This window comes from Heterodontus francisci, chromosome 12, assembly GCF_036365525.1.
Source record: "Heterodontus francisci isolate sHetFra1 chromosome 12, sHetFra1.hap1, whole genome shotgun sequence".
In the NCBI taxonomy this organism is placed as follows: Eukaryota; Metazoa; Chordata; class Chondrichthyes; order Heterodontiformes; family Heterodontidae; genus Heterodontus; species Heterodontus francisci.
In genome coordinates, this window is record NC_090382.1 from 104,534,243 (window position 1) to 104,549,005 (window position 14,763).

Here is a 14,763-nt window from a genome sequence, read left to right on the forward strand (position 1 = left end):
TTTGTGGGAGAGACTAAAACTCAGGGCTGTAAATATACGAGGGTCACTAATAAATCCAATAGGGAATGCAGGATCAACATCGAGTATGTGGAACTCACTACCACAAGGAGTAATTGAGGTGAATAGTATCGACACATTTAAAGGGAAACTAATGAGCAAGAAAGGAATAGGAGGATATGTTGATCGGGTGAAATGAAGAGGGGTGGGAGGAGGTTCATGTGCGACATAAACACTGGCAGGGACCAGTTGGGCCAAATGGCCTGTTTCTGTGCGATAAGTCCTTTGTGAATTATGATTTATGCAGCAGACTTTACAGTCAGTCCGATTCCACAGCTTGGCTCAATTTGAACTATTCAACCATCTGATGTCATCAAGCATTTGTTCTTGTTCTGAGTTACCTGGGTGGTAGTGAGCCACCGCCTTAAAGCGCTGCAGTTCATATGGTGATGGGGCTCCCCCAGTGTTGTTAGCAGGGGGCACTCCAAGACAGAGAGAGACTCCTGCAGAGTGGTTGAAGTGGTGTGCACTGGCATCTTGTGCAAATTTCTTGTGATGATACAAACCCTTGATGATCAGCTGCCCTCATGGTCTTGTGATCCACATAGACTTGGGGTGGGGGGCTAATTTGACACTGGTTCCAGTCACGTCTTGTAGAGGGTTGAGGCCTGATAATGTGCACCTTTTAACGATATGGGGTAGGCTTTGGAAGGACACAGGGCTAGTGTCACCACTCCTGGTTGAACATATTCCTGGAGATTTCATCACATGACCTCCAACTGCCTCACTCAGTCAGCTATTTCTCCATCGCCAATATTTTTATAATTAATAAACAAAATGAAAATGTAAAAATACACTTTTTAAAATGCCCCTATGATTTTTCTCTCTGGTGTTTGCTGACAGCAGTGTCCTGGCAATTAATCTACAAATCCTGGAGACTCCAGGGCAATCCTGTAGGGTTGATAACTGAGTGCAGGGACCCCACATCCTCTCCAATGATTCTCTTGGCTTTGGAGTGGATGGAATTCAAATACAAGTCATGTTTTATACCCCTCTGGGTCTGAATAGAGACTTACAGCATTGTAGGAAGCTATTTGGCTCATCGCACTTCTGCTGGCTCGTTGAAAATGCGATGCAATTAGTCCCACTCCTCTGTGAATTTTCCCTTTTTTCAAGTATTTATCCAATTCCCTTTTGAAATTTATCATTGAAGGAGCTTCCATTGCCCTTTTTGGCAGTGCATTCCAAATCAAAACAACTCATTGCATTAAAAACAATTCTTCTCATCTCCCCAGATTTGCCTAAATATCTTAAATCTGTATTTTCAGGTGCTTGCCCCTCCCAACCTGCCCCCTCACGACCTCCCTTCCCCCCCCCCCGCCCCCCCCCCCCCTGCACATAGAGTAACTTCTCCTTCCCCAGCCTCCCTGCTCAGCCCAATATCACAGTTAACTGTTACTGACTGACCCGACACACTATGTTCAGCAGGTCCTCTGTAAGCTCCCTGGCAGAAAAGGGGTGGGGGTTTGTGGGTGGGGGTTTGTGGGTGGGGGTTTGTGGGGGGAGGTGGGGTGCTGAGCTGCTATTTGAACACCTGGCCTGACCTCCTCAATGATTTGGTGTTGAATTTGGTGAGGTCGCAATGAGGGAGCGAGATGTCAGGAGGGTCAAGTTACACAATGAGAGAATCCATTCATTTGACTGTCAAAGTCTCTGAGAGTGGCTGTAGAAACCATGTATGTCACCAGGAAGTGTTTTAGACGGCCTGGGCTGCCTTCCAATAGCATCAACTTGTATTTGTATAATGCTTTTTATATAACACTGAAGGCATGACTGCCAGTGGTGAATCGATTTATAATTGGGGATGTGCAGGAGACCAGATTTAGAAAAGTGCAGATATCTCAGAGCGTTGTAGGGCTGAGGGAGGTTATAGAGGTAGGAAGAGGTGAGGCCATGGAGGGATTTGAAAACAAGGAGTCAACCCACCCAATATAGGTCAGCGAGCACAGGGGTGATAGGGGAACGGGACTTGGTGCGAGTTAGGATATGGGTTTTGGATAATATAAATGCAGGTTGTTGTTGTATTTTTACAAAACTTTCCCTCAGGAGATGAAATGGGAGATTAAATAATGGGAGGAGATTAAATGGGCGGGTAAAGTCTATGATAGGGTAGAGTGTGGAAATATGTGTACAGTTTTAGTCGTCTTGCCTATGGAAGGATATACTTGCCATAGAGGGAGTGCAACAAAGGTTCATCAGACTAATTCCTGGGATGGTGGGATTGTTTTATGAGGAGAGATTGAGGAAGCTGGGCCTGTATTCGCTAGAGTTTGGAAGAATGAGAGGTGATCTCATTGAAACATACAAAGTTCCTACATGGCTTGACAGGGTAGATGCAGGAAGGATGTTTCCCCTGGCTGGGAGGGTCTCAGAATAAGAGATCGGCCATTTAGGACTGAGATGAGGAGGAATTTCTTCACTCAGAGGCTGGTGAATCTTTGGAATTCTCTACCCCAGAGGATGGTGAAGGGTCAGTCATTCAGTATGTTCAGGACAGAGATCGATAGATTTCTAGGTATTAAAGGGATATGGGGATAGCGCGGGAAAATGGTATTGAGGTAGAAGATCAGCCATGATCTAGTTGAATGGCGGAGCAGGCTTGAGGGGCCGAATGGACTACACCTGCTCCAATTTACTATATTCCTATGTGTCCTACACCAACTGGTTCACTTACTGATGAAGATCAGGGATCGGGTCTGTCCTGTTGGGTTGGGCCAGACTGATGTTTGGGTTTCTTCCTGAATTCTCAGCCATGGAAGAGTGAAGAGCTGACCTTTTTTTCTAGATTGTTCTCCAACTTAGCTTTGGGGCTGGATTTCGTGCCGTGGCCGAGCTCCCCTCTCAGTCATGAGTTGGACTTTTCCCTCCCTGGTCAGTTTTGCTAATTGATGGTGAGTGTCTTCTTTCAGGCGTTGCAGAGGTTGGCTGGACAGTACTTGAAGAAAGACTGGAATCGCGGAAAGCCAGAGACAAATGACAACAGGTAATGGCCGCCGTCAGGAACTGTGGAAACCTATTCCTTTCAGGATTCCTTTGGGTAGATCTGGGACTTTGTGTGATGGTGTGAGACTGGTGACAGAATCGGCAACACATTTTACTTTGCTCAAAATCCTGGAATGCCCTCCCTAATGGCCTGTGACAGCACCTTCACCACACAGACTGCAATGATTGAAGAAGGTAACCTGCAACCACCTACCCAAGGGGTAGCTCGGGATGGACAATAGATGCCATCCTTGTCAGCAATGCCCACATCCCCAGAATGAATAAAAACAGTGATCTGAGTTTTAAAGACCTTTCAGGACCTCAGGATGTCCTAAAGTGTTTTACAGCCAATGAACCACTTTTTTTGAAGTGTAGTCACTGTTCTAATGTTTGAGACAGGGTGACAAATTTGCACACATCAAGATCCCACCAACAGCAATGAGATAATGGCTAGACAATCTGTAGTAGCGATGTTGGTTGAAGGCTAAATATTGTCCAGGACATCATTCTTTGAAGAATATTGTGGGAGCTTTCATCTGAGAGGGGCAGATTGGGTTTCAGTACTGCCTCTCCAACAGTGAGTGCTCCCTCAGTACTGCCCCTCCGATAGTGTGTTACTCCCTTGGTACTGCCCCTCGACAGGGCAACACTCCCTTGACACAGCCCCTCCAACAGTGCAGCACTCCCTTAGTACTGCCTCTCCAGTATTGCAGCACTCCATCGGCAATGTCCTTCCGATAGTGCAGCACTCCCTCAGTACTCCCCTTCGACAGTGCAGTGCTCCCTGAGTACTGTGCTGGGAGTGTCAGCCTGAATTTTGTGCTCGGGTATCTGGAATGGCACATAGAGCAGTTTGAGGCAGCAATTGTTTCCTGTTAACTAAGTTGAGCAGCTGTTGGGCTGCAGCGGAGGAAATTGGTAATTTGGAGCGCACGGTTTTTCTGACCAAAGTCAGTGCGGCTTAAATGCTACAGTGACCTCAGACTGTGACACTCTCTCAAATGCTGTGTTTTACTTTGTAGCCTACCAGAGTCTGCAGTTATTGGGCCCTGAAATAGAGAGTGTGGGAGACTGGGCTGTCAACAGCTGCAACGCTCCGCAGCTCGGTCTGGGAGAAGCTGTGTTTAATAAAGTGTTATTTTTTGAACAGTGTTATTTTTGAACAGTAACACGCAGTGAATATTCACATCTGATGGAAGGCAAAACGTCACTAACGTGCCAATGTCTCAAAATGCCCCTAGTTATCTCGCCACAACACAGCACTCCAGTGTGTCTGCAACTTCTTATATTAGACAGCAATTCTCAGTGTAATACTTCCTTCCAGAATGTATAGTCTGTATTTGACCGTTACTGTATTTAAATTAATTGTCCTTCCAAATTTATTCTAATTCTGGGTTTGTGACCTTTGTATATTCTGGCTTCTTGTGAAGAGTGTTTAGTAATTCCTGAGACATCGTCAGGGTTTGAGAAGAACTGGGCTGCCCTTGTTTCATAAATCAATCCCACCCACCCACCTTCTCCCCATATCCCTCAATCAAGCACCATTCGCGATTCCTCAGATACTGAAGCAGTCCATGTAGAAATGCAGCAAGACCTGAACAATATCCAGGCTTGGGCTGATAAATGGCATGTAACATTCACACCACACTAGTGCCAGGCAATGACCATCTCCAACAAGAGAGAATCTAACCATTTCCCCTTGACATTCAATGGCATTACGATTGCTGAATCCCCCACTGTCAACATTCTGGGAGTTACCATTGACCAGAAACTGAACTGGACCAGCCACATAAGTACAGTGGCTACAAATGCAGGTCAGAGGTTAGGAATCCTGCGGCGAGTAACTCCCTCCAGTACCCTAACTCTCCCAACAAAGCCCATCCCTCCAGTACCATAACCTTCTCATCGAAGCCCATCCCTCAGTACCCTAACTCTCCCATCAAAGCCCATTCCTCCAGTACCCTGACTCTCCCATTCAGGTCCATCCCTCCACTACCCTAACTCTCCCATCAAAGCCTATTCCTCCAGTACCCTGACTCTCCCATTCAGGTCCATCCCTCCACTACCCTAACTCTCCCATCGAAGCCCATCCCTCCAGTACCCTAACTCTCCCAGCAGTGCTCATCCCTCCAGTACCCTAACTCTCCCAACAAAGCCCATCCCTCCAGTACCATAACCTTCTCATCGAAGCCCATCCCTCCAGTACCCTGACTCTCCCATTCAGGTCCATCCCTCCACTACCCTAACTCTCCCATCAAAGCCCATTCCTCCAGTACCCTGACTCTCCCATTCAGGTCCATCCCTCCACTACCCTAACTCTCCCATCAAAGCCCATTCCTCCAGTACCCTGACTGTCTCTCATCAATGCTTATTCTTCTGGAACCCTAACTCTTCCATCCAGGCCCATCCCTCTAGTACCCTGACTCTCCCATCAAAGTCCATCCCTGTCTCAATGAAGCTTCCTCTCTGGCCTCTCTAATCAGCCCAAGGCCTTGCCGAATCATCTGGCCTGATATCTGTTCTCAAAATCTCAAACACCTCCTGCAAAGTTAATGCTTAAAGTATTTTTGAGCTGCTTTTACTGTTCCCAGAACCAGGGGGTCTCTTATGTCGAATTTACGACAGAAACAGGGCTCTGGGTCCATGCTGCTGTTCATGCTCCACACCAGTCTCCGCTCAACCTACTTCAATTTTATTATCCCTAGTTTTGGTCTCTCCCATAAGTGGAAACATCAGGCTGAATTTTACCATAGGCTTCTGGACCCCAACATCAGGACTAAATGTGGGTCCCAAGCCTGCACTTGCCAGCAGTAGGACTGGCTCGGTAATTCTACCAGAATATAAAGATGGCGTGCAGGCTGCTGATGCTGCTGGCCTAATCAGAGGATTGGCAGCTCTGAAGCCTCAGCAGCACTACTGGGAAAGGTGGGCGTTGCTGAGGAAGGTAATTAGTAATAAAATAGAAATCACCCATGATCTAATTTAATAACGAAATGGGTTCGAGGTGCTGAATGGTCTCCTCCTGTTCCTGTGATGTACTCGAGGGGCTGAATGGTCTCCTCCTGTTCCTGTGATGTACTCGAGGGGCTGAATCATCTCCTCCTGTTCCTGTGATGTGCTCGAGGGGCTGAATGGTCTCCTCCTGTTCCTGTGATGTACTCGAGGGGCTGAATCATCTCCTCCTGTTCCTGTGATGTGCTCGAGGGGCTGAATGGTCTCCTCCTGTTCCTGTGATGTGCTCAAGGGGCTGAATCTCCTCCTGTTCCCGTGATGTGCTCGAGGGGCTGAATGGTCTCCTCCTGTGACGGGTTCAAGGGGCTGAATTTGCTGTGTTCTGTGTATTTCCCAGGACTATCTCCGCAGTCTGGCGTTCCACCATCGAAGCGACTGTCCAGCTTGGGCTCGCACGGATTGCGGCTGCTGAGAATTACCGAACGGTCAACGTGGACGCAGCAAAGACTGTGCGCTCGGCCAAGGAGCTGAGACTGAAGAAGGTGAGATGTTTGTTCGCCGACTCTGATGTGTCTCCCATCTCACTCTGCTCTGGGCAGCTGACGGACAACACTGAGGCAGAAAGATTTACTTTTCTACTTGTAGAATGAGGCAGCTCAAGGTAGATGAAGATTGTGATTGCTATTGAAACAGCTCAGTTTGTAGCACAAATGGAAGCCATTCGGCCCATTGTATCTGTGCGATCCTTTGCAAGGGCAACCCCCAAACTAATCCCACTGCCCTGCTCTCTCCCTATAGCCCTGTATCAATCCCAAACTAATCCCACTGCCCTGCTCTCTCCCTATAGCCCTGTATCAATCCCAAACTAATCCCACTGCCCTGCTCTCTCCCTATAGCCCTGTATCAATCCCAAACTAATCCCACTGCCCCGCTCTCTCCCCATAGCCCTGTATCAATCCCAAACTAATCCCACTGTCCCGATCTCTCCCCTAGCCCTGTATCAATCCCAAACTAATCCCACAGGCCCCGCTCTCTCCCCATAGCACTGTATCAAGCCCAAACTAATCCCACTGGCCCCGCTCTCTCCCCATAGCCCTGTATCAATCCCAAACTAATCCCACTGGCCCCGCTCACTCCCCATAGCACTGTATCAATCCCAAACTAATCCCACTGCCCCGCTCTCTCGCCATAGCCCTGTATCAATCCCAAACTAATCCCACTGGCCCCGCTCACTCCCCATAGCACTGTATCAATCCCAAACTAATCCCACTGCCCCACTCTCTCCCCATAGCCCTGTATCAATCCCAAACTAATCCCACTGCCCCGCTCTCTCCCCATAGCCCTGTATCAATCCCAAACTAATCCCAGTGCTCCGCTCTCTCCCCATAGCCTTGTATCAATCCCAAACTAATCCCAGTACCCCGCTCTCTCCCCATAGCCCTGAATCAATCCCAAACTAATCCCACTGGCCCCGCTCTCTCCCCTTAGCCCTGTATCAAGCTCAAACAAATCCCACTGGCCCCGCTCTCTCCCCATAGCCCTGTATCAATCCCAAACTAATCCCAGTGCTCTGCTCTCCCAGTGCTTTGTATGTTTCTCTACTGTCACATGTTTATAGTATTTTTTTTATATACACACATTATGCCATCAAACCCTGTATCTGTGATTACCAATAAACAGGGGCACTCAGTGACTGTCACCTGAAGGATGAGCACTGTTGTCCTAATTCGACGACCCATGCTCTCCCTGAACTTTAGTTAGTGCCTGTCTGTGTTTTGCTGCTGACGTTAAATGTGTAGAGGTGAGTATGAATTCACTTCCACATTTTCTGACTTTAGCTCCTTAATTGTGTAAAGCACCGCTCACTGGTTGTGCAGTCTCCTGCCCTCCCTGTGCGCAGGGGCTTATTCTAACCACAGACTCTGGCAGGATTCAAGCACACTGCCCCTACCCTACCCTATCTCTCCCACTCTCACCAATCCAGTATTGCTCACGGGGGTAGAGCGGGACTGACCAATACCCTGTCTGTGGTTTATTTGGCAGTGCTCGGAGCAGCTGGTCAGGATTCAGTCTGAACTGATCGAGGCGGTGAAGGAAGTGAATAAAGCGAAGAAGAAATATTGGCAGATGCAGCGGATTGCTGAGATCGCCAGGGAGAAAGCAGCTGAGGCTGAGGCTAAGTAAGGATGACAGTGCGGAGGCAGGCTGGGGAACTGTAGGAGCTCGGAAGCCTTCATGGTGGTTGTGGGGGCGAGGGGGAGGTCAGCGGGGAGGTCTGAGGAACATTTCCATATTCCTTCTTTGTTCAGTTTTCTCTCAATTTCCTTCGGGGGACTCTCACTGGGGTACGGGTTCCACAGACACTGACTCTCACTGGGGTACGGGTTCCACAGACACTGACGCTGACTGGGGTACGGGTTCCACAGACACTGCCTCTCACAGGGGTACGGGTTCCACAGACACTGACTCTCACTGGGGTACGGGTTCCACAGACACTGACGCTGACTGGGGTATGGGTTCCACAGACACTGACTCTCACTGGGGTACGGGTTCCACAGACACTGACTCTCACTGGGGTACGGGTTCCACAGACACTGATTCTCTCTGGGGTATGGGTTCCACAGACACTGACACTTAGTGGGGTACGGGTTCCACAGACACTGACTCTCTCTGGGGTACGGGTTCCACAGACACTGACTCTCACTGGGGTACGAGTTCCACAGACACTGACTCTCACTGGGGTACGGGTTCCACAGACACTGACTCTCACTGGGGTATGGGTTCCACGGACACTGACTCTCACTGGGGTACGGGTTCCACGGACACTGACTCTCACTGGGGTACGGGTTCCACGGACACTGACTCTCACTGGGGTACGGGTTCCACGGACACTGACTCTCACTGGGGTACGGGTTCCACGGACACTGACTCTCACTGGGGTACGGGTTCCACGGACACTGACTCTCACTGGGGTACGGGTTCCACGGACACTGACTCTCACTGGGGTACGGGTTCCACAGATACTGACTCTCACTGGGGTACGGGTTCCACAGACACTGACTCTCACAGGGGTACGGGTTCCACAGACACTGACTCTCACAGGGGTACGGGTTCCACAGACACTGACTCTCACAGGGGTACGGGTTCCACGGACACTCACTCTCACTGGGGTACAGTTCCACAGACACTGACTCTCACTGGGGTACGGGTTCCACGGACACTGACTCTCACTGGGGTACGGGTTCCACGGACACTGACTCTCACTGGGGTACGGGTTCCACGGACACTGACTCTCACTGGGGTACGGGTTCCACAGACACTGAATCTCACTGGGGTACGGGTTCCACAGATACTGACTCTCACTGGGATACAGGTTCCACGGACACTGGATTATGTACAGCACGGATTATATACAGAGTAATGCTTTCTCTGCATTATCCACACAAACATTTGCCTGACTTTCCACATTTACCAGTCTATCTGAGATGTTAGTTCAGGGCAGCTTTACACAGTGACTCAGTTGGAATTGGAATGAGAATGGTGCAAGCTCATCTTCTCCTTGTGTCCAGGCTGAGGGAGCTGTCCCAGGGATGGTTAGGGTCGAACTCCCTGTGAGGTGTCAATTCCTCACCTTGTGTTCGGAACCAGAACAGGTTGCGTCAGTTCTGTGATGTCAGAAGAGAAGCAGTACTGATTCTGAGTGGAGTTTGACAACTAGAGGAAATCTTCTGTGTTGTGCAACAAACAAATGACTCATGTTTGTGCAACATAATCCCATGTCTTTCTGGACTAAAAATAAATTGGCTGTGTGTTTACACCTTGCCCTTTCAGGTCGAAAAAGAGCGAGTTTGGAATATTTCATTCAAAAACCAGTCTGCAGAAGCTGAGTGCAAAGGTAAGGGCGTGTGTCATAAAAATCATACAGCACAGAAGGAGGCCATTCGGCCCATAGAGCCTGTACTGGAAAGAGCTATCTAGTTAGTCCCACACCCCCGCTCTTTTCCCATAGCCCCATAATGTTTTTTCTTTTCAAGTATTTATCCAATTCCCTTTTGGAAGTTGCTTTTGAATCTGCTTTCAGTGCCCTTTCAGGCAGCGCATTCCAGATCATAACAACTCATTGTGTTTTATTAAACATTGTTGCTCCTGGTTCTTTTGCAATCACTTTAAATTTGTATGCTCTGATTACTAACCCTCCTACCAAAGGGAACAACATTTACTCTATCTAAACCCTTCCCGATTTTGAACACCTTTATCAAATTGTCCTTTAATCTTCTCTGCTCCAAGGAGAACAACCCCAGCTTCTCCAGTTTATTTATTTAGAGATACAGCACTGAAACAGGCCCTTCGGCCCACCAAGTCTGTGCTGACCATCAACCACCCATTTATACTAATCCTACATTAATCCTATATTCCTACCAAATCCCCACACCACCTACCTACACTAGGGGCAATTTATAATGGCCAATTTACCTATCAACCTGCAAGTCTTTGGCTGTGGAAGGAAACCGGAGCACCCGGTGAAAACCCACATGGTCACAGGGAGAACTTGCAAACTCCGCACAGGCAGTACCCAGAATTGAACCCGGGTCGCTGGAGCTGTGAGGCGGCAGTGCTAACCACTGCGCCACTGTGCCACCAGTCTCTACACATAAAGTCCCTCATCCCTGGAACCATTCTAGTAAATCTCCTGTGTACCTTCTCCAAAGCCTTGACATCCTTCCTAAAGTGTGGTGCCCAGAACAGGCCACAGTATTCCAGCTGCTGCCTGACCATATGTGTTTTCCATTAAAGCTCTCCGCCAGATTGTCTGAGTGTAACTATCGGGTTACGGAAGCTCGGAACGATTATCTGCTCTCACTCACTGCAGTCACATCACATCAGGACCACTATCTCCAGACTGACCTGCCTGCTGTCATGAAGGTACTGACTTGACCAGCCAGTCAAATCAAACACACTTTGTGTTTACAAGTTTGCGTAGAATTAAGTAAAATTTGCAGCACAGAAACAGGCCGTTTGGCCAAAATAGACCTATGCCACTGTTTTATTTTCCACCCAAGGCTCCTTTCACCCTACAACAATAATTTACATTTCTATGTCAGCTTTAGCACAGTAAAACATCCTTTCACAGGAACGGTACCGAACAAACATTTGACACCGAGCTGCATAAGGAGATATTAGGACAGGTAACCAAAAGTTTGGTCAAAGAGGGAGGTTTTATCAAAGGAGGTGAGAGGGGTAGAGAGTGAGAGCAGTTTAGGGAGGAGGTTCCAGAGCTTAGGGCCAAGGCAGCTGAAGGCATATCTGCCAGTGGTGGAGCATTTAAAATGGGGGAATGCTCAAGGGGCCAGAATTGGAGGAGTGCAGAGATATCAGAGGGTTGTGGGACTGGAGGAGATTACAGAGATAGGGAGGGGCCCGGCCGTGGAGGGATTTGAAAACAATGACGGGAATTTTGAAATTGAGGCGTTGCTGGACCGGGCACCAACGTAGGTCAGCGAGCGCAGGGTAACGGGTGAATGGGACTTGATGCGAGTTAGAATATGGGAAGTGGAGATTTAGATGAATTCGAGTTCTTGGTAGGTGGAAGATGAGAGGCTGGCCAGGAGAGCATCGAAATAGTTGAATCCAGAGGTTACTAAGGCCTGGATGAGGGTTTCAGCAGCACATAAGTTGAGGCAAGGGTGGATACAGGCAATGTTACGGAGGTGGATGGAGACAGCCTTGGTGATGGAACGGATATGGGATTAGAAACTCAGCTCAGGGTCAAGTCGGACCCTGCTTCACCTCCCAACACCCCCCACCATCAAGATATGTTTATGCTTCACAAAAGCCTCTTCCCACCCTATTTCATCTCACTGTAACAGCATAACCTTCTATTCCTTTCTCCCTAGTGTGTTTATCTGGCTTCCTCTTAAATGCATCTATTTGCCTCAACTGCTCCCTGTGGTGGCAAGTTCCAACTTCTCAGCACTCTCCAGGTAAAGAGATTTTGCTGGGATGAGGAACAAGTGTTGGGGAGCGATGGCCGAACATGGCCCAGTCATTTTAGAGCAGCAGCCAATGTCCTGCCAAGTCAGTCTATCTCCAATCTGAGGGAGTCAGGCAGAGGCTGTAAGCAGCTCAGGGCGGCAGGACCTTGGATACTTTGCTCAGTCCTGACAACCAAGAAACATCCAGGTCGTGGGGGTGGGGCAGAGAAAAGCCACAGTTTGGATCCCTGGTGTCAGAGAGGGACTGAGTTCTGAGGAGAGTAGAGAAATAGTTGAACGCTTCCGCGTTGAAATGAAGCAAGTTGAGAGATAGGCCGTTACATAAGCAGGTGCGATATGGGTTATTTTATCTTTTTCCTTCCTCATAAAATAATTTCACAATAAGAATGAGCTCAAATTCCAAACAGGAAAATTCTTTATCAAAATATATTTGTGCTTTAACAGTTGAAGAATTATAAAATCATCGAATTTATAACCAAGGATGAGGCCGTTCAACCCATCAACCTGTGACCACTGTCTGAAAGAGCTCTCCCTTTTAATCCCATTGGAAACATAGAATACAGCACAGAAGGAGGCCATTCAGCCTATTGTTCTTGTGCTGTCTCTTCTGAAGAGTAATCCAGTTACTTCCTTACTCTTTCCCCATATCCTTGCAACTTTTTCTCCTTCAAGTATTTATCCAAATCCATTTTGAAAGCAACTGTTGAATCTGCCTCCACCACCCTGTTAGTCACTGCGTTCCAAATCCTAACCACTCGCTGCATAAACAAGTTTTTCCTCATGTCACCTCTGGTTCTTTTGCCAATCGCCTTCAATCTGTGCCCCTGGTTATCAACCCCATTGGAAACTTTTCATGACTGAAAACACATTGCCCGTGCAGTCTGTCGCCCCTGTGCAGAAGGAGGATCAGAGATGTTGGGTCTGTTGTTTAGTTCAAGTAGGAACTGATCAGGACTGTTGCTGTGAGGATTTGCAGACTGTATTTCTGATTTTTCCTGAGTTACTGTGACCTACGAGTGTTTACTCAGTCAGTGAAGCAGGGTTTGTACTTTGATCTGCTGTTGGATGTGAGATCACAGGACTTTACAATTCCTTTGGAACTCTGGCCAATTCGGTTAAATTGCCAGGATTGTAAATCAGCTGTTTGCGGGAGTCCGGGTCAGACTCTAGCTTCATTTAGCTCTCGTCCAGCTGAATTTGAAAAGAAGGCTGTGTGAACGCTGGAGGATTAAAAATTCACAGCCTCAGAAAAACTCTTCTGTTGTGTAAACAGAATTTTACAGGACAATCAGCCCACGGGCTCCTTGCTAGTGGTGTTTATGCTCCACGTGAGCCTCCCACTACCTGGATTATCTCTCCCCCACCTCCTCCAGTATTCCTCTGCTCCCTTCTCCCTCCTGTCTGCACTGTGTAATCAAAGTCAACACAAAGCATCTGTTACTAAAATACACCCCACCCCCACACACAACCCCATCCCTCTTGCACCCTCTGGGGCCCCAACCCTGCATCGCTCTCCCACACTCGCAGGGTCCCCTCCCCCACACACCTGGCCCCCTCCAGATCACCCCCCTCCCGAACAGGGAACTTTTGAGAGGGAGAAAAGACAAACCGTTTTGGGGCAGGAACTCTTTCTCCCTTTCGTAGCCCCTTAACCCCTTCGCCCGTAACTCCTTCCCCCTCTCCTATATAACTCCCCATTTCCCATCTGAAACTCCTCCCATTAACTCCCCCCACCCCTCTGTAATTCCCCTTCCTTCCCCCCTGCCCCTCCTACCCTCTGTAGCTATTCCCCAAGTTCACTGGTCACACCCCTGTGGAGTTGAGGCGCTGCCAGTCCACAGTTACCTGAATAATGATGGCTGATGATCTGGAGCAATGAGACTGCAGAGGTTACCCACCCAACTCCTCTGCACCCCACCAAACTGGGGCAGAGTGTCAGTGGCAACCCTATTCTCGGCTGAGCCGGGATGGGCGATAGTCAAGTTTTAAGTGTCAGCCTGAGCTCTGTGCAGCTCAATATCCCCTCCCCAACCCAAGGACACACCTCAATCTGGATAGTCAGGGTCAGCGGGGTATTTAACCATGTGAGGCGTCACACTGGACCTCAGCCGTGTCCTCCCCGCTGTCCAGCAACGCATTCAGCACTGGCCAGGGAGCAAGGACGGAACCTTCTGGGTCTGTACTGTCCAGAATCAACAACAACAACTTGCATTTATACAATTCCTTTAATTTAGTAAAATGTCACAGGAGCATAAATCATACAAAATCTGACACCAAGCCACATAAGGAGATATTGGATCAGCTGACCAAAAACTCGGTCAAAGAGGTAAGTTTAAGGAACATCTTACAGGAGGAAAGCGAGGTTGAGGTGGGGAGGTTTCGGGAGGGAATTCCAGAGGCTTGGGGCCTCAGCAGCTGAAGGCATTGCCCACAGTGGTGGGGTGATTAAAATCAGGGATGCTCAAGAGGTCAGAGTTGAGGAGCACAGAGACCTCCAAGGGTTGTAGGGCTGGAGGAGATTAGAAATAGGGAGGGGTGAGGCCATAGCGGGATTTGAAATCAAACATGAGAATTTTAAAATCAAAGCGTTGCTGAACCAGGAGCCAGTGTAGGTCAGCGAGCACAGGGTTGATAGGTGAACGGGATGAGTTCTAGTTTAGAGGTTGGAAGGTGGGAGCCGCCCAGGAGAGCATTGGAATTGTCAAGTCCGGAGATAACATGGGCATGGGTCAATGCACTCACGCGTGTGCTTTTCAGCATGAATCACTAGATCACAATT

General features: G+C 48.6%; 1 protein-coding gene across 2 annotated transcripts in view; it reads left to right on the forward strand.

Moving 5' to 3' along the window:
* Nucleotides 1–14,763, forward strand: part of LOC137376035 (F-BAR and double SH3 domains protein 2-like) — a 55,959-nt gene that overhangs the window by 16,055 nt on the left and 25,141 nt on the right. For both annotated transcript variants that reach the window (XM_068044002.1, XM_068044003.1), the window contains exons 4-8: nt 2,967–3,040; nt 6,389–6,533; nt 8,035–8,171; nt 9,823–9,886; nt 10,786–10,914. In XM_068044002.1, the coding sequence (XP_067900103.1) occupies nt 2,967–3,040; nt 6,389–6,533; nt 8,035–8,171; nt 9,823–9,886; nt 10,786–10,914 (549 nt within the window). The remainder of the gene's footprint in view (nt 1–2,966; nt 3,041–6,388; nt 6,534–8,034; nt 8,172–9,822; nt 9,887–10,785; nt 10,915–14,763) is intronic.